The 18,246-nt window shown below is 43.1% G+C and overlaps 2 protein-coding genes across 6 annotated transcripts; one reads left to right on the top strand and one right to left on the bottom strand.

Annotated features, from left to right (window-relative positions):
- Nucleotides 1-410: 410 nt before the first annotated feature.
- LOC104936152 (carbohydrate sulfotransferase 12) lies at nucleotides 411-11,090 on the top strand. Of its 3 annotated transcripts, XM_027285615.1 has the most exons (6): nucleotides 411-538; nucleotides 636-691; nucleotides 3,603-4,320; nucleotides 5,246-5,398; nucleotides 5,485-5,664; nucleotides 6,881-11,090. In XM_027285615.1, exons 3-6 carry the CDS (start codon nucleotides 3,955-3,957, stop codon nucleotides 7,427-7,429), a joined length of 1,248 nt encoding a protein of 415 aa, XP_027141416.1. In that variant the 5' UTR covers nucleotides 411-538; nucleotides 636-691; nucleotides 3,603-3,954; the 3' UTR covers nucleotides 7,430-11,090. The 3 variants fall into 3 exon arrangements, with proteins under 3 accessions (XP_027141416.1, XP_019112820.2, XP_010750434.3); XM_019257275.2 differs by having other exon boundaries at nucleotides 411-691; XM_010752132.3 differs by lacking the exons at nucleotides 411-538; nucleotides 636-691 and adding an exon at nucleotides 714-1,127.
- Nucleotides 11,091-13,959: 2,869 nt separating this feature from the next.
- Nucleotides 13,960-18,246, bottom strand: c1qtnf6a (C1q and TNF related 6a). Of its 3 annotated transcripts, XM_019257234.2 has the most exons (4): nucleotides 16,211-16,787; nucleotides 15,960-16,071; nucleotides 15,199-15,390; nucleotides 13,960-14,625 (listed from the first exon to the last, which is right to left on the bottom strand). In XM_019257234.2, exons 3-4 carry the CDS (start codon nucleotides 15,380-15,382, stop codon nucleotides 14,072-14,074), a joined length of 738 nt encoding a protein of 245 aa, XP_019112779.2. In that variant the 5' UTR covers nucleotides 15,383-15,390; nucleotides 15,960-16,071; nucleotides 16,211-16,787; the 3' UTR covers nucleotides 13,960-14,071. The 3 variants fall into 3 exon arrangements, with proteins under 3 accessions (XP_019112779.2, XP_019112778.2, XP_010750433.3); XM_019257233.2 differs by lacking the exons at nucleotides 15,960-16,071; nucleotides 16,211-16,787 and adding an exon at nucleotides 18,120-18,246; XM_010752131.3 differs by lacking the exon at nucleotides 15,960-16,071 and having other exon boundaries at nucleotides 16,211-16,786.

Raw genomic sequence — 18,246 nt, 5'->3', positions numbered from 1 at the left:
GGAGCTAGGTAAGCAGGCAGTGTCTACAGACAGTTTGGGGTTCAGTATCTTCCCCAAAAATGATGTTTCAAACAATCTCAGTTGCACCATCTTTTCTCTCTCTTGGGACTTTTATACTCTGGAGTGTGAGTGTGTGTTCAAACTATGCAGCCACGCTCGCCGGGCATTTTAAGTTATTTAGAGCAAATTCATAAAAAAGCAGGAGTCGTGGGGGTTTGATGTGTGATGGGAAGCAGATGACTGGTTGTAAAATGATTCAGCTGCTCCGTACAGGATGTTTGATGTCACAGGATGAACAAAACCACAGGATTTCTAAGCCCGTCAGCCCTGAGGCAACAGAACAAGACAGATCCCACAGCCACGTTTCCTCATAATCATCTTTTTTTTGCTGCATTTCTTTTTAAGTGAGGGAGGAGGGTGGTGATTTGTTTTTACAGGTAGGGGGGCAGGTTATTTTCAGCACATGTGGGAGGAAACAGGGGGGAGGGTCTGTCTACATAAATCATCCCAGACTGCAGACAGGAGATGACCCAGAAAAGTGAGTTTTCTCCCCTTTTATTTATTTATTTTTTTCTTCCTTCCAGTGAGTCAACTCTCGCGTTGTTTGCCGTGTTCCCGCTCCATCTTTAACACAGGGCTCTCACATCACAGGCAGCTGACGCGGCGCACGGAGCTCCGAGAGAGAAAAGAGGTGAGGAGGTTGTTTTTTTATTTTTTATTTATTTATGCGCTCATCTTTTTTATTCTTTAATAACAACAAACCTTTAAAAGTAACACTTCACCTTTTGTGCACGGGGCGTATTTTAACGCATGCACCTTTGCAGAGGACTACTTTGAGCCTGTGCAAGCGTTTATTCATGCAAAAATAATAATAATAATACGGAAGCCTGTTGTTTTTATATTATCTCCATGTATATATGTAAGCGACACTTTCATGCACCGAGAAGCCGTGTGAGGAACAGCCCGTTCCCGGCGAGCTGCTCCCCCCCGTCAAAGGCTACATTGTGTCCGGGGTCTGGCATCCGCTGGCGGCTGCTGCGGACAGGACGGTGTGATTTATCTGTCTCCGGCTGCTGTTATCTTGTTGTTTACACAGCTGGTGTAAAGGTGGACGAGTCGTGAGGCAGGTAAACACTAATACGGAGTAATTAATGTGCTGTGAGGCTTAAAGAATATGAATGTAAACACTGGTTTAACGCGTCAGACTGGCTGTAAAAGTAGAAATAGGTAGGATACATCAAGAGTTCTGTGGTTTACAGACTTTCATGATGGGCAGTGAAGTAAACACTGCCAAGCTGTAGCTGCTGTAAGCTGATGTCAGCTCAGTTTGTTAGCGTGGACTGTCAGTGTTGTTGTATCACAGGTGTTTCATAGGAGCCGGTGTCGTGCCAGAACAGGAGCTAGGCAAGTTGAGCAATGTAACCGGGCTCAGCAGCCTCGGCGGACATAGTGACAGAGGCGGAAAGACACAAGAGGGCTAAGAAGAGAAAATGAAAGTGAAAACTTTTTGTTTTATAGAAAGTAAGTCAGTGCATTAAATTACGTTCTACCTGTATCTGGATATGACCAAGTCAAATTAAGTCGTCTTATTGTTTTTAATATAACATAACATCGCCACGGTGGTTAGTGCCAAGAAAAGTTCTCTTAGTGGTGTTAACTCTTGTTATACACAAGTGGCTGGGAAGTGAAACGTCCATAAGTCCCCATGTTCAAATGTCCAACTTCACAGCAGAAATAAACATGTTTACAGCCTGGTACAAACAGTTTTGGTCTCTAGAGCTAATTTCCCCGTTCATGACAACTGTACTGAGGGTGAATTTATATAAAACTCACCTGTTCAGATTATATTAAGACTGAAAGTTATGCAGGATTAACAGCGTGCATGGTTTGATTGAGAGATTGCTGCCATTAGAGGCTTGTTTGAACACCCAGGCGTCTTTCAGCCCGCCTCAGGTCCACCAGTGATCCACGCCTTTGCTGATTTTTAGATTAGCCGGGAGGCGAGGCAGGACTACAAAGACGGCCATACCCATTAAATTTAATTTGCTGTTGGATACTAATTCATAAGAATGCATCACGATTTCTGTTTAAAATCTCACAGTTACAGTCAGATAACAGTAAAAAGTACTTAACTCGACGAGTAGTCATGGAACTACTCGAGTACCTCATATAGCTCATCATAGAGAGGAAGACAAGCGTAGTCTGCACCCTCTGGAGAGGAGGGGAATGATGATTTTCCAAGTCAATGGTCCCCTCTTAGCTTCAGGAAAGAGGAAATAATACAAGGACTGTTGCACGAGAGGTCCAAATTTAGAAATCAGAGTGTCAGAATGGAAAAGTGACGCCCTTAACGGGAAAGAGAAGAGAGAGGGAGAGAGAGCGGGAGAGAGTTATTGGAGGTGAAATAAATGACTTGTAATTGAGATAAGGAAGAACAGACTGTGTGTTAGTCTTTGAGTTCTTTCTGCATGAGCACAGTAACCGTCGGTGTGTTTTCGTATCTTGGTTAGGCGTGTAAAATATTTGCTATTGGCGCTCTTTCAAAGCTCGCTAACATTGGGGCTTTTATTACCTCAGAGGCGCTCAGTATTAAAGTGTGCCGGTGCTGTACCATAATCCATAGGATGTCTGGTGTGGGTACAGCGGGATACTTGTGCATTAAAGAAAAGTTTGTGTGGTATGCAGAGCTTTCCGCCGTCCCTCTCACGCTTTGGCATGCAGATATTTGACAACCACTTGTGATTTCACCGCTGGCAGTTGGAGTTAAGTCAACTCAGAGAGGTGAGGGAGGAATTCAGTTAATGCCTTGTCAAAAAAGAGTCAGACTGGGGTCCACTTTAGCTCGGGTTTTGGAGCCAGAATACCTCGATCACATGCTCACATTATTTCTGAGTTTGGTGCTCTAGTGTCGGTCCCCGAGCTTGTTTCTCTGCAACGAGCCGGTCCCATCGAGGGGTAATAGGAGACAATGATTAATGTGTTCCTTATGTCCAGTCTACTCCGTCATTTTGCTTTGGTTTTTACGAAGACATTTGTTTTTTATATTTTATAGCTCCTGGGCTTCATTTCTGGGGCAACGTATCACATGACCGACACAAGTCTCTTAACATGTCTCGACATGTGTCAAAAGCAAGTGGTAACCTCCGTTGCTGTGAAGTGAAGCCAATGCGGAAGTGCTAAAAACTGTAAATCCACTGGAGTCAGTCTCCATAAGTCCCCATGTTCAAATGTCCAACTTCACAGCAGAAGTAAACATGTTTACAGCCTGGTACAAAAAACAGTTTTAGTCTCTGTAGCTAATTTCATCGTTCATGACAACTGTACTGAGTCTGAATTTATATACAACTCACCTGTTCATATTATATTAAGGCTTAAAGTTATGCAGGATTAGCAGTGTGGGTGCTTTAATTGACAGGTAAGTGTCGTTACAGATGGCTTGTTTGAGCATCCAGGCTTCATTCAGCCCTCCTCTGTCTTCATGAACTAAACTGACCTTAAACAACCACCTGTCTGTAGGACAGTTACGCCGCTGTTTTGTGAGCTTATCTGTGTGCTGAAAAACAATGAGCGTACATAACGGTGATCTTTCTTCTCTGTTGCAGACATGGAGCAGAGGTGAGGGTTAATCCTCAGGTGGCCAGTTACACTCCTGCAGTGCACCAACATCATGATGAACCTCCATCCTCCTGCCACAGCCTGCTCTGCTACAGCTGCCGTCTATCCATCGCCATGGTGAGAGAGAGACAGAGAGAGCTCCTGGACCTTGACTCTGTTGCCATGGTGATCCTGTAGCAAGAACCCTGTTAGTCCAATCTGTTGCCCTGGTGATGACATAAAAAAAAAAAGATCCAATCTGCTGCCATGGTGATGCTGTAGAGACGCCCTGTAACCAAAAAAAAAAAAAAAGAGGCATCGTCAGTTGCTATGGTGATCCTGTAGCAAGCAACAGTCACCATGGGAACGTCCAGGATGTTCCGCATTTTCGTCGTCCTGGGCTCGGCCTTCATGATTCTCCTCATCATCATCTACTGGGACGACGTCGGAGCGTCACATCTGTATTTGCACACGCCCGTTTCGCCGGGACCCAAAATCCCGCACCCGGCTCCTCAGCAGCGACCTCAAACATCCCGAACCCCGTCTTTCCTGTCCGACATCGACGCCTTCGTTAACCAGTTCCTAGAGCCGGGAACCGGTGAGCCAACGGACCCCGCTCCCGCTGACACAAGTAACCAATCAGAGAAAGCAGAAGAGCGGTATGTGCCGCGGCGGGAGTGGAAGATTCACCTGACTCCGGTGGCAGCAGAACTCCGTGAGAGACAGGTTATTATCTGAAATTATTATTCATTCATTATCCCTCCTCGTGGTTTTAAATGTTTAAACAAGACATTTTGACGTGTCGCAACAGGAAAATTGTTCACGAAGGCTGCATTCCATTCATGTCCATACCCGGCTGCATGCCGACTAAATAAAGCAGAGGCATCGTTTGACGTTAGTTCACCTTTGCTTGTGTCATGTCTGTGTTGAAACAGACCTGTGGGAGGATTTCAACGTTAGCACTAATATAATACTTTCATTAGAGGCATTTCTTAAGTCCTCAAATGTCCAAACACAAGCAGACAGACGTGAACTTTGTCTCAGATTGTCAAATTTCTATTTAAAGACCTTCGGCTTACCGTTACTGGTGTTCTTAAAAATACATTTTGCTGCACCTGTTTGTTGGAGGTTGTTGATCATGAGTCATGAGGTTTAATTTAGCCTGACCTCTCCGTTCACTTTACATTTACAAGGGTGCAGAGCAAAATGCCTCAGAACATAATTAAAAAAGCTACAGCCACTCCGACTTACCAAATCCTGTCTGAAGTATAACAGTCCTTATTATCAAAACCTTTAAAGCAGCACTGTGTAACTTAACAGAGTTTAAACCATGTTGATGTCACACTGACTTGTAACCAGGTGAATGGTGTCTCTGTCATTCGTACGTAACTTAACTAACAAGTGCTTTAAATGCAGTTAACACACAGTTGCACGTCAGTGGCCTCCGTACAGTCATCGTTCATTGGCCTGATGACGTCCAGGATCCAAAATCCAGGGTGTGAATCTGTCTGGATGGGAGGAGGTCCAGACACATCTGCCAGAGCAAATAAAACACAAGCCTGCAGACTCATCTGGAATTATTGATTTAAAACAAACAAGATGATGAATCTAACCAGGTAACAATCCATTTATATTTATATCATATAATCAGGAGCAGCGGCGGAGGTTACTTCAGGAGATGTGCGCCAACGACAGCGTGGTGTTTCCCGGTAAGAACCGTTCGTTTGACGACATTCCCAACAAGGAGCTGGATCACCTCATTGTGGACGACAGGCACGGCATCATCTACTGCTACGTTCCCAAGGTACGCAAACGCCTGCACGTCTCACTGCTTCGTTAACGCTTTATTTAGCTTCACAATATTTACTTCTACATGCCTCCCTCCCTCAGGTAGCGTGCAGTAACTGGAAGCGCATCATGATCATCCTCAGCGAAAGCCTCCTGAGGGACGGCGTTCCCCAGAGAGACCCGCTGGCCATCCCTCGAGACCTGGTCCACAACAACAGCATGCACTTTACCTTCAACAAGTTCTGGAAGCGTTACGGCAAGTTTGCAAAGCACCTCATGAAGGTCAGTTCAAATAAGGTCAAAGTATAGTTCATTAAATGTTAAATGTTTTTTGGATTAATGTGCCGCATGGTGCACGGTGAGGCTTTGTGCTGCTGATTTGGTGTTTTCCACAGGTGCAGAGCGTCACGGCTGCACCTGTTTGGTATTTTAGTGAGTTGTCGTGCGACGTCTGCTTAAAGCAGTACAGCATGACCGGTATGTGCTGCTCTCTGATGTTTTATTAAGAGAAGAATCACTGAGCTGTTTCAGCATCTCACCTCAGCACCGGTGCATTTTTGGGTTCTGACCTGATTCTGCTCGTGTCACGCCGGGATGTGTTTTTACTTACTATCTGCTAGCTCTGACTCACTTTGACTGGTGATCCTGTAGCTGCCACATAAGGACATCCGTTTGCTCCAGACAGTTCTCACTTAATCTGTTTCCAGCTATGTCACTGTGAGCGTCTGGCCTCTGGAGTTATGTCTCTCTAAGCTTTAGTTATTTGTTGCTCTGTGTTTTATTTTCACTTGAGCTATTTTACAGACCCAGTTTGTAAGATTTAGGGGCCTTTATTTACTTTTACTATTAGGAATATAATATCATCATTTGTCTTCAGGACGATAAAAAAACTCTTTTTCTCAGAAACAAGCTCACAAAACACTGTGATGAGACACCAGATATATTATGTTTACACAGTCGTTGGTGAACCGTTTCATATTTTAAATGGATTTATGTGGATTGTGAGACAATGTGCAATTGGTTCAGAGCCTCGACTCGCCTGTTTATGTCCACCTCAGTTGGTAAACTATTAATAGTAACAGCAGAACCCTACCAGGCACATCACGACTGTGACGCTGTTCTGGTTCGTTCTCCACACGACTTCAAACCCCACCAGGAGTGTTTCGCCCGCCAGACTTTGTTAACTTGCTCAGATTTGGCCATTTTGGCACATTTTTTGGCATGGTGTCGGGTGGAGACCCGCTTCTGGGGCGCTTCAGAACCAGACCACGATGTGTTACAAATGTTGACTAGAACGGCCACGAATTAGCTCCGACGTCTGCGGCGCACACCGAATGAATCGCATCCGTTCCTGTTGGACTTTGGCTGTACATGTTTCCACATATCGTTAGGAAGGAGAGGCTGACTGCACTGCTAGATGGCACTAAATCCTACACACCTATAAATGTCTGTTATATGTGTGATAGTAATAATGTTATGTATTCATTCTTTTTTAAAGGTGAAGCTGAAGAAGTACACCAAGTTTCTTTTTGTGCGGGACCCCTTTGTGCGCCTCATCTCCGCCTACCGAAATAAATTCGAGCTGCCCAATGAGGACTTCTACCGGCGCTTTGCACAGGTCATGCTGCGCCGCTACGCCAACCAGCCGACACCTCCCGCCTCTGTGGACGAGGCGTTTGGCATAGGTATACATCCTTCCTTCTCCCACTTCATCCAGTACCTCCTGGACCCTCAGACAGAGAAGGAAATGCCCTTTAATGAGCACTGGCGGCAGGTGTATCGGCTTTGCCACCCATGCCAGATTCAGTATGACTTTGTGGGCCACCTGGAGACGGCAGAGGAGGACGCCGAGCACCTACTGCGTCAGCTGCGGGTGGACAATGTGGTGGAGTTTCCCACCTCGCATAGGAACCTCACAGCAAGCAGCTGGGAGGCTGATTGGTTCAGCACCGTGCCCGTCGAGGCGCGACGAGAACTCTACAAGCTGTACGAGCCTGACTTCAGGCTCTTTGGCTACGACAGACCAGACTCGATCCTCAATGAGTGACACATTTCTACAAGACTGACCCAGCCACACACAGACACAATGTTTTTTTTAATTTTTTATTATTATTATGTCATGAAATTATGCTACACTCCAACAACAGCGACACCTCCCTTTGTTCTGGGCTTTGCAGATCTCGTTTCTCGTCTTAATCTACACTGAATGTGCACATTAATTAAAGGACGCTCACTGCTCTAAGGAAGCACACTAACGAGGAGAAGCCAGGTACTCATTATCCATTATTGTTTTTAAATCGCAAAGAGAACAAGAAGCACACAAGAGTGAGACAGTTTGCAAACAGTAAGTGTCCCTAATGCCGGGGTCAGACGACACGATATCGGCCTGATTTGGCAGACGTCGGGTTGCTCGGGGGCAATTATGGGTGTCGGGGACGACAATCAATTGTTCTGTTTTTTTGTAGTGTCTCACGATGACCACAACAATCAACACCACATCGACAAAAAGCAGCATGTTGGATTTTTTTAGGAGCACAACTGTAATTAAAAGAGGATTGATGTTATTGGTGCTGCGAGACAGAGGAAAGGGTACAGCCGGTATCTTGCACACACAACCACTGTTTGATACATTGTTGTATCGTGAAGTTGGTTCCTAGCAGCTCCTTCCCAGTAACACCACGCACGTCATGAAAGATGGCGAGCAATGATTGGTTGCCTCTATAATCGCCTAATCCGTCACGGTGACAATCTTAACACACAGAAACAGACGTGTGGTCTGACCCCCGCGTTCAGTGTGTTGCACATTCAGTGTTAGCCCTCGACCCAAAACGACACGCTGAGCGTCCTGCACGCCCTAACGTTGATGTCACGTCATTTGCGATGCCACCGTCGTCGTCGTGGCTAACTGTGACGATCACACAGGCTTTGTAGCAGGATGTTTTGAAACCTCGCCGAAGTGATGTCACAGAGCCATACTCAACGTTTGTGATGTCATAGGAACCCTTTCGGATGAGGCACGAACAGGAAATGTGGGGCGATTATCTAAAACAAGGTGTTATTAGAATAGTTTTAAGTGTTGTTGCACTAGAGTGTTAGACGTCGTCTAATTTATTTCACATTGTGTGCAATGTTTATGTTAAGCATGAAAGGGACTTTTATGTTGAAGATACATATTAATGACAGCTATCAACATCAGAAACAACTATTTTATATCTCATATACAGGTCATATGTTACAGAACACATACTGCACCACCTTTTGTCAGTAGAAACATTTCAGACATTTTAGCAGCTTGCTTTATTTAGCCACTTTCAGAGCATGCCACAGTTGTAGCCTCCTCATATAAAAGTGCAGCAGCTCTAGTGAACATTAGACTGCAGAGCTGGATTTTGTCTCGACTTGTCTTTGAGGCGTAAAACTGGAGTTTCAGCATTCTTTCATGGGGCTTAAACGCACACTTTTCCAAAGGGAACATTTACTTTTTCTTGCTTGTTGCTACCATGATGGTCTTAACATCAGCATTGTTGTTTTTTTGCACGCACAAACTGCAGTTATTCACACTGAACTATATTATATATATATTAGGTAACCCTGGAGACTGCAGCAGTGTTGTTGCCCCCCCCTCCCCGTTCCCCCTTAAATATGATGACTATTTTTAAAGGGCGGCACTTTTCATGGGATGCAGTATTTTGTAGCAAGGAGCTGAGAACATTGGTCAAGAAAGGAAGTCTGTGAATGTTCTCAGTCGTCCAGGTGCTCTTTCGTTGAGAAGAGTCGAGCCTGGGGAAACTGGACCAGGTCGTAGATCCGTGAAGACATTTCACCTCTTATCCAAGAGGTTTCTTCAGTTCTGAGTGACTGGTGGGGGAACCCAGGTATTAGGATTAGGGTTCATTAGTGCCCTTCCAAGGAAACTAAACAGCAGTTCCCACATGGCCTCCTGCGACTGTAACGACTGTCGTTCACTACCAGACTGAGCTTAACGACCGTCATTTACACCTGACCTCAGGTCACCTTAACGACTGTCGTTCACTACCAGACCTCTGCTAATCTTAACGATGGTTGTTCACTACCAGACCTCTGCTGATCTTAACGATGGTTGTTCACTACCAGACCTCAGGTCACCTTAACGACCGTCGTTCACACCAGACCTCCGCTAAGCTTAACAACCATCGTTTACACCAGAAGTCGTCAGAACGATGAGTACTAACAAACCAGAAGTAAACAATGGCCCTTTTAACGATCCCACCAAGGCTAAATACATGGTATTCCCGACCAGTCAGGTAGATCTGAAGAAGACTCTTGGAACCAACTCCGGTCGCCCCAGATTCAGCTCTTCTCAAAGACAGTCCATGAGTGTTTTTCAGTATGTGCAATGTGACTGCGCTGTTGCAAAGATACATCACTCCACAAGTTGGACTGATGCTTGCGTATTGAGCACAGTTGTAAAGTTGCAAGATGAGGTTATGCTTAGTATTTAATGATTTCCAAGGAAAAGGTTTGATCATGGTTACAGTCAGCATTAATCACATTATGATCTCGGGCCAGGATCTAGCTACATGTTTTATATAAGAAGGCCGGGAAGGTTAAGATAGTGCCTTTGGTTGCAAAAGTTTACACAGCAAAAAAAAAAAAAGTATTTTTGTAGAAGGACTTAATTTTTACTAGAACACAATACAGTAAGATCTGTATGAAGCCGCAACAAGGTATATTTGATATACTGGGCCTTGTTTGTCATGTGTGATTATTATTATTTGGAAAGAAAAGGAGACAACGCAGCCCTTCAGCAGAACTGTCTTTATGGCAATTTGTGTGATTCATGATGTTGTGTGGATTGTTAGTGTGCATGTGTCCAGTGGATTGCTGTGTATCATTTAACATGCAGTATTATTGTGTGGTTTGTACTGTACATGATGTCCTGGACATGCTCTGTGCCACATACGTGTTCACACTATTGACTCAGTGTTGTCTCACTGCCTTTTTTGGGGGGGGTTTGATTTAAGTGTACAGTGTTTTACTGTGTTGTTTTTGACTCCTAGTTCTCACTTGGATACGCTGGAATTCTTTAGCATCACTGGCTAAAGTTTCTTGATGTGTTTTTTCCATGTATCTCCGAGAAGAAGGTCTACGCTAAGCAAAAAACAAAACCACAGCTAGTCTTTGAGCTCTCCCGCCTTACCAGTGTTTGGATCGTTCCATGTCTTTTGTATTCTTGTTATGCTCTTTTCTATTTTCTTACGTTACGGTCCTCATGTTAACCATGTCGGCAATTTAGTTTTTTTCTTTGAAGGTGCAAACAACAACACTGTAATATGGAATAATTTTGTAAGGCAAAAGGAAACTGTTTATTTATTGGCAGAATAAAACCTATGAGCACATGCTGCTTTTGTAAAGGGAAAAATCGGTCTCGGATGAGTCTTAGTGAGTTTGACTGATGTGTTTTTTTGTTTTTTTGTTGTTGTGACACGACACTTCAACAGTTTAAAAGCTTGTTGAAGCGGCAGTGCCAAACCTTGTGCTTCAGTTTGACCTCATGCCAATTCCTGACGTTAGTGTCACAGACCAAAAAAAAAGAAAAACCTCAAATCTATTTTTATCTCTCATACATGGGAAAATGCAAAGTGTTCATTCAGTTTAATCTGTCATGGTGTCATGCATCATTCGGTCTTTGTACAGGAGAAATAAAGGTTGTGGGGCATGATGGAAAATCTGAAAGTCTCATTTTGTCTTAAGAATGATTCATTATATCTGTATCACATGATTATAATGACACTATCATATTAGATAATACTGGCACACAATTAATGTTGGCCTGCCTTATTAGCATAATGTGAGATATTCATCGTGGTATTATCTGAACATCTTGAATCAGAATAGTTACTTTGCATAGTGAGGACTGACACTGTAAATCTGGAAGCGAAATCTCATGTGTGAAGACAACAGGAAAGGAAAACTTTCAGTGCAGCCCACAAAAATGTTAACAGGAAATGATGCCAATTTGAGCAAAAAACAAGGAATTCTCTGGACTTTAATGCCTGAAGAACCACAGACGTACCATCTTCAAGATACATTCTTGACAGTATATATGAAATATGGGTATCACATGTCCGACTTAATTAAAGATATGATTCACTAGCAAGGGCCACAACATCAACAAGATAGTTTAAATGATGTATTAACAAAACGAAAGACTTTGTCTGAACTCTTGGCCTTCATGGGGAATCCGCCGTAGCAGCTGGTGCATGACGGACCCGGCTTGAGAACTCAACGGAGAGTAGAAAGCAGAGGAAGAAATAAGAGGAAATAATGAGGTGGGTGGGAAGGTTGCAGGACACTAGAGTGAAAGAGGATGAGAGGGTTAGGAATTATAGGAATGTTGGAAGTGGCCTGGTTGAGGTGAGGCCCTGCTCCTCAAAAACTCCTGAAAAGAAGCTTCAACACAAAAACACTGAACTTTGGTAAGACGAGTTAATTATTCAGTAACTCTCTATGATATCCTCAAGGGGTCACTGTGTTCATGTTTATCAAAATCTTCATTAAAAGACCTTTTGGAGACCATGCAGACAGATTAGAGAAGTTGTGAAAGTGGCAAGATCTGCAACATGGACGTGATCCCTCACTGGCTTCCCATCCACCAACGTTTCCAAAGGTCTTTGCAGTGTTGGGTGATGTTTTCACCATCTTAAATTCAGGATGAACTGAACCCAAACTATCAAAGATGACCTTTTACAGTGAATGCAAACATATCAAACACACAGCAAAGCTATGTTCATAGATTAACGGGCAGAAAAACGACATAACAAGCAGATGGACACACAGCCTCCATCATGTCGGTGGAGGTACTGATGATAGCGTTACCAGCAATGCACACATTTAAATAAACAACAGCAACAGAAACCCAGCTGTCTGTTTTGCTTGCTTTATTTTGAAAGTTTTTTTTTTTTTTTACCAGAAGTATGACAGCATGAGAGAGCGTTTAAATTCATGAGTGTACGCTGCCCTGTGGTGGCCATGGCGAGGAACTACATCCGGTTTATGGCTAAAAACAATATTAATGGCAGTATAATCATTATTAGTGAAGCCATGTATAAACATAGTACATTAGTGTGATTACTGCAAGTAAGAGCATTAAAAAAAACTGTAATAACTGAGAGCATCTTTGGTTTCTGCTTTTTACCCTGCAGGAGCCGAATCGTCAGTGTTCACAGTGAGGAACGACATGATGATATCAGGGAGGGAGGATAATCAGCACCTTCTGGTAATCTTGTTTAGCACAAAATATTCAAGTAACTTTGAAAGCAAAACACAATTAAATCCCCCCAAAAATATGAAAGTCAATCCAAGACGTTGAATCTTAGTGGGAGAGATCGGTTCAGTTAGCACCATGTTTTAGCACCACATACAAAACTCAATAACAGTCCACATGACCAGTGAAAGTGTTTCTTACATCATTGGTAGTTTCTTCATTACAGAGTGAGAATACTAAATCTCGTCCATCTTTCCATCGCAATTTCCTGTCACTAAAAGTTAACAGATTACAATTTGTGCCTTTTTTGTTCAACCCATCGAGAAGCTCCGAATAACTTTATTATTGAGAGTTAGATGTTCAGATGTTCTTTGACATTACAGCTAGTAGTTACCTCCAAATGAAAGAAATGAAAGAAATAGTTCAACATTTTGGGAAATATGCCAATTTGTTTCCTCACTGACAATTAGACGAACGGGTGAGTTAAACAAAATTCACCCTCAGTACAGTTGTCATGAACGAGGAAATTACCTATAAATACCAAAACTGTTTTTTTGTACCAGGCTGTAAACATGTTTATTTCTGCTGTGAAGTTGGACATTTGAACATGGGGACTTATGGAGACTGACTCGTTCTGCAGCCAGCCTCATGTGGACGTTTGAGGAACTGCAGTTTTTGACCATTCCACGGCCATGGCTTCACTTCACAGCGACGGAGGTTGCCACTTGAGTTGTTTCATTAGAATTCATGAGCCTAAAATCTCTTAGGCTCATGAATTCATATGTTATATCTTGTTTGTTCAAAATCAAAATGTAAACATGTCAAGAGTCTCTTCTTGCAGCCAAGAAATAACCACCTGGAAAACATTGAACAACAAGATATAACGTATAAATTCATGAGCCTTAGAGGTGTTGAGAGACAGATTTTGTTACCTTTTAAAAGAGCAAAGCGGCTTCCCCATATCCAGGTTTCAAAACTAGCAGATGCAGGAGTGGTATCCATTTCCTCCTCTAACTCTTGGTACGAAAACAAATTAGCATATTTCCCAAATTGTTGAACTATTCCTCTCGTGTATTTGCATTTCGTTGCCTCGTATTTATACATGTGTAATGACAATAAATTGAATCTAATCTAATCTAATGAGGCTAGGTCTTTATTTTGTTGTCTTGTAGTGCACATGCAGTAAAAAGAAAATTAATCTGCTGTATAAACACTTTGAAAATGCTAATTTCTCTTTCTCTTTTATTTCTTCACATTTTCTCTAAGTGGTATTGCTCATTCTCCGGCAACGCACGCTGCAGCATGCTGCATGTCTTTTTTATTATTTTTTAAAAATCTGATTATAAAAGCAAGAAAATAAGAATTTTACAGTGAATTTCTTTGTGCTCTCGTGTCAGTTCAATGTGTTTGCTTCCCACACAACTGACCTTAGCCATGCCTTATTCATTTTCCTTCTACACTCGCTTTGATGAGGTATCCATTGAACGTGATATAGACATCCACATCATCACTGTAAACTGCGTTCTCCCTCTCCCTCTTGTACAGGCGGATCCACACCTCGTGACTCAGGTCCAGCTCCAGCATCACGCTCTGACTCTGCATGATGGAGCGGTCGCTGGGCTGGGCGTACACGATGGCCTTCTCCACGTCGTTCTGCATGATGTGTAGATATGTCTCTTTGAAGTTCCATGTGTGAATGTTGACGTTGAAGTAGTAGATCCCCGGGATGCGGCAGATGAATTTACCCTTGAACATGTCAAAGTGCTCTTCCAGGTTGACGAAGACCGTGTCAAACACGAGCGCCTGGTATGACTCCAGGCTGTGGAGGGATTTGCGACGGCCGACGGAGAAGGCAGAGTACTGGATTTTGCAGGGGTCTCCTGGAGGACCCGCCTGGCCTTTACTACCTTTGGAGCCCATGGGGCCTATGGAGCCTGGAGGGCCGATGTGTCCAGGTTTACCTGGTGTTCCTCTTTCGCCACGATCTCCTTTGTCACCTGCACCCCATCAGAAATGAAGGAATCATATGTAAGCTTACAGAAAACAGAAACTAAGCCACCAAAGCCACATTTCCTTCCCTAGTTCAGGTCAGTTTGATTTGGGGTTATTCGTTGGGTACTTGGGTATAAAGGCTGGAGCTTTTCTTTAAACCACACAATGTAAACTGTCAAGACACTGGAGCTGCCGCCCGGCTTTTGGCTCCAGGGACGTCTTCATAAACATGTCAAAAGTTATCCGACTCTTTTGTTTGTTTGGATCCACATAAAGAAAATATGTGGCAGCAAATATGTGACTCTTTCTTAGTTTTTTTTCCATCTGATAAAGTCAGTCCCAACGTCCTGAGTTTTTTCTAAATGTGAAATTTTTCAGTATTACCAAGAACATGCTATGAAATCTTTAAAGTAACATTTTGTAACTTTTCTCTCAGAAAAGGGGAGGTTTTCATGCCCGGGGCGTGAGGGAATGCTGACAGGGAGTGGAGTTAGTGTCGTGCCAGAACAGGAGCTGGGCAAATGCGCTATATAACCGGGCTCAGCCTCTATGGACATGGACATGTATTTCAGTGTCACCTTTGAGGATGGTCATGTTGATGTAGGTGCGGACTTCTGGCACGTAGTTGAACCCTCCGATGGGCGGCTGGGCTCCGCTGCCTTCTGGTGGCTCCAGGTGATCACAGCATTGCCTGCAGGGGGCAGGAGGAGGCACCAGGGCCACCAGGGAGATGAGGGACAGAAGGAGGAGGACGCCCAACATAGCTGCGCCTAAATTGAACAGAGGAAACGTCCAGATGAATTTCTTCTGGTGGACTTGGATGTTAGTGACTTGGCAGTTTATTCTACTTGGTCCTCTGTGATTTGAGTGAACTGTGTGCGTCTTCCAAGTTACTGAGGATTCAAAAAAAGCAAACAAACACAACTGGGACTCTAAAATATGATTACATTTCCAGTTGTCTCTTCCATTCTAAAAAAACATTTGTTCAACAAGAGCAGGTTGAACTGGTTGAACTGTTGGTGAGTCAGACTTTAAAGTTTTTACACTGTTTCTATTGTATCTTTCAAAACTACAAGCTCACAAATCACAGTAAAGAACTTAATATCACAGGATTGAAAATAGCTGAAAATGACTGGAAAAATTCATGTCTGCATGTCTGCACTTAATTTCATGGCTATCCATTCAACAGTTGTTCAGATATTTTACTCGAAGGGCAAACATCAACGTCATTTTGGCACTAGGGCAAAGTCAGAGGACCACATATGTCTGTAGAAGAAGATTTCAGAGCAATGTATCCGGCAGATGAATTGAACAAACACTATGTAAGACCATGTAAGACCTTTGGTGAACACATCCAAGTGATCCTGATGCAAAATATGGAGTTAAAAGATCTGAAATACTGTTTAGCAGAAAGAAAAACCATGGAGAGGTGTAAGTAGCAAGTAGACTTCCTGAAAAAAGGAGGAGATAAAGGAATAGATGAGTTACTACTATATTATCTTTTATATATAAAACATAATATGAAACAATTCACTTCACATCAGGAGAAATGAAGTGAAGATTATTCCATTTGATTTAAGAAACACATACCAGAGAGTTGTTCAGCAGCTGCTCAGAAAATAATATCATCATGAGTCCTGGATGTCATTCCTAGAGCGAGGTGGAAAAGTGAATGTGGAATCTCCGACACGGAGCCAGAGAAAACATCATTACCCCAAAAATGAGAGACGGGAGTCAAAAAAAAACGAATGAAGTCAATGCTTCTTGCAACAACACAAACATTTGTTTAGAGCTTTAGAGCTTTCAGAGATTTCTGCCCATACATTTCCACAGAGTTGACTCGTGGGAGGTCAAGGACTAATGTGCTTCTCATCCAAATCCAAAAAGTAAAGAAAATTCCCCCAAAACCGAGAGAGCGCAGAGTGCAAAGATCATAAATCAACTAAAAAATGACTCTGCATGCCGCCCATGATTTATCCCCAGTTCGTGAAGTTTTATTTTATCTGCAGAAAGTCGGTAAAGTGGTACTGTTTTTACTTGGACAAAGAGCCAAATGGAGTATTTTTCAATGGAAAAGCGTTGGCCGTCTGCCAGACTCTCAGTAATCAGACACTCTCTGGGTACTGTAACTGGAACAGTGTGTGCTGCTGTGTTTATACAGGACAGCTGAATCCATACTGACAATTACATTCTTCATACACGACTGGACAGGGAGGCTCAGCAGAAGACCACAAACACAGACAGTAAAGTGTTTACTGTTTGCTGTTGTGCAGAACAAAAAACTTGAACTCATGGTGTGAAATGAAATGGTAAATCTAAACCTGAGGGGAAAAAAAACAGGTTGCTGTTCAGGTTGAAGTGTGTATATAATCTGTTTTGATTATTAGGTAGGCCCACATCCTTTATGTACACACAAAAACACTCCAAACTGTATATTAACGCTATCTGGGAATGTGTGAGAGAAATCTTAGTTATCTTGAGGATGTAGATAGATAAACGACTACAAAGAGACACAAAATGACTGTGAGGAGACACAAGATGACTACAAAGAGACACAAAGCAACGGCAAAACAAGAAAGACCTAAATAAACTACAAAAGAGACACAAAACAGCAACAGAATAAGTGCAGAGGCAAAGAAAATGCAAAGTGACAACAAAGAGACCAAATTATTACAAAAAGAAGCAAAAAAGTCAAAGAGACACAAAATAACTACAAAGACAAAAGAGACAAAAATACCTGGAAGAAACATGTACGCAAAAGAAATATGTTAAGACAGGATGACAGCTAACTACGTGGCTGCATCATTTCATTTGTCTCTTTCCGTCTGGGTGTCTCGCTCCATAGTAGGAGGATTGGGAGGTCTATTGTCTCATAATCTGCTTTTATGGGACTGCAGCCATGTCATCTGTATACTGTTTGTTTAGCACACACTGGCTGGAAGTGTGTGTGTGTGTGTGTGTGTGTGTGTGTGTGTGTGTGTCACAGCTGCACAGTACTCTGCATATCCAATCATAGAAATATTATTGTTGGTCCTAATGGTGTTTTATCTGCTGCAGCAGAAAAATCTGCAGCTTGTGTTATAAAGTCCTGCTGGGATTTCCACCCTAAACCACAGATGACCATTCATTGTGTTATATGATATGTCTCATACACTGAGCAGGGATGTTACATAACTAGTTTTCTGTGGGAAAACCCAACTTTAACTGGAAATATATCAGTCCCAAGACATTTGTTGCATATATAGTTGGATTTTTGCATTTTTTTACAGCATGCTTAAAGCTCAGTGTCTGCGCTGCAGCGGTGAGAATAACAGACATTTTGCAGATTTCCATGCATTAAGCTTATGGCAGCTTCTGTCTGTGCAGCCCGGTGCAGCCCGGTGCAGCCCAAACAAACGGAATCAAGCGGAAGTTTGTCGGTTAACAAACGTCTCGTCACAACGCCCCCACTCCCTCAGCCGGCTGATAACACGATGACTTTTATCTGAATGAATCTCACCTCGTTCACCGTCTCTGCTGCCGCTTCAGTCCACTGAGAGGAGATCCTGAGTGGGCAGCACCTCGCTCCCTCTCCCGGTCTCTCTGTGGGAGTGGAGCTGCGTCCTAAAGATCCCTCCTAGTTTTAC

The sequence above is a fragment of the Larimichthys crocea genome, chromosome XII, assembly GCF_000972845.2.
Source record: "Larimichthys crocea isolate SSNF chromosome XII, L_crocea_2.0, whole genome shotgun sequence".
NCBI lineage: Eukaryota > Metazoa > Chordata > Actinopteri > Sciaenidae > Larimichthys > Larimichthys crocea.
The sequence above is the reverse complement of the archived record's forward strand: the minus strand, read 5'-3'. Positions and strand labels throughout refer to the sequence as shown.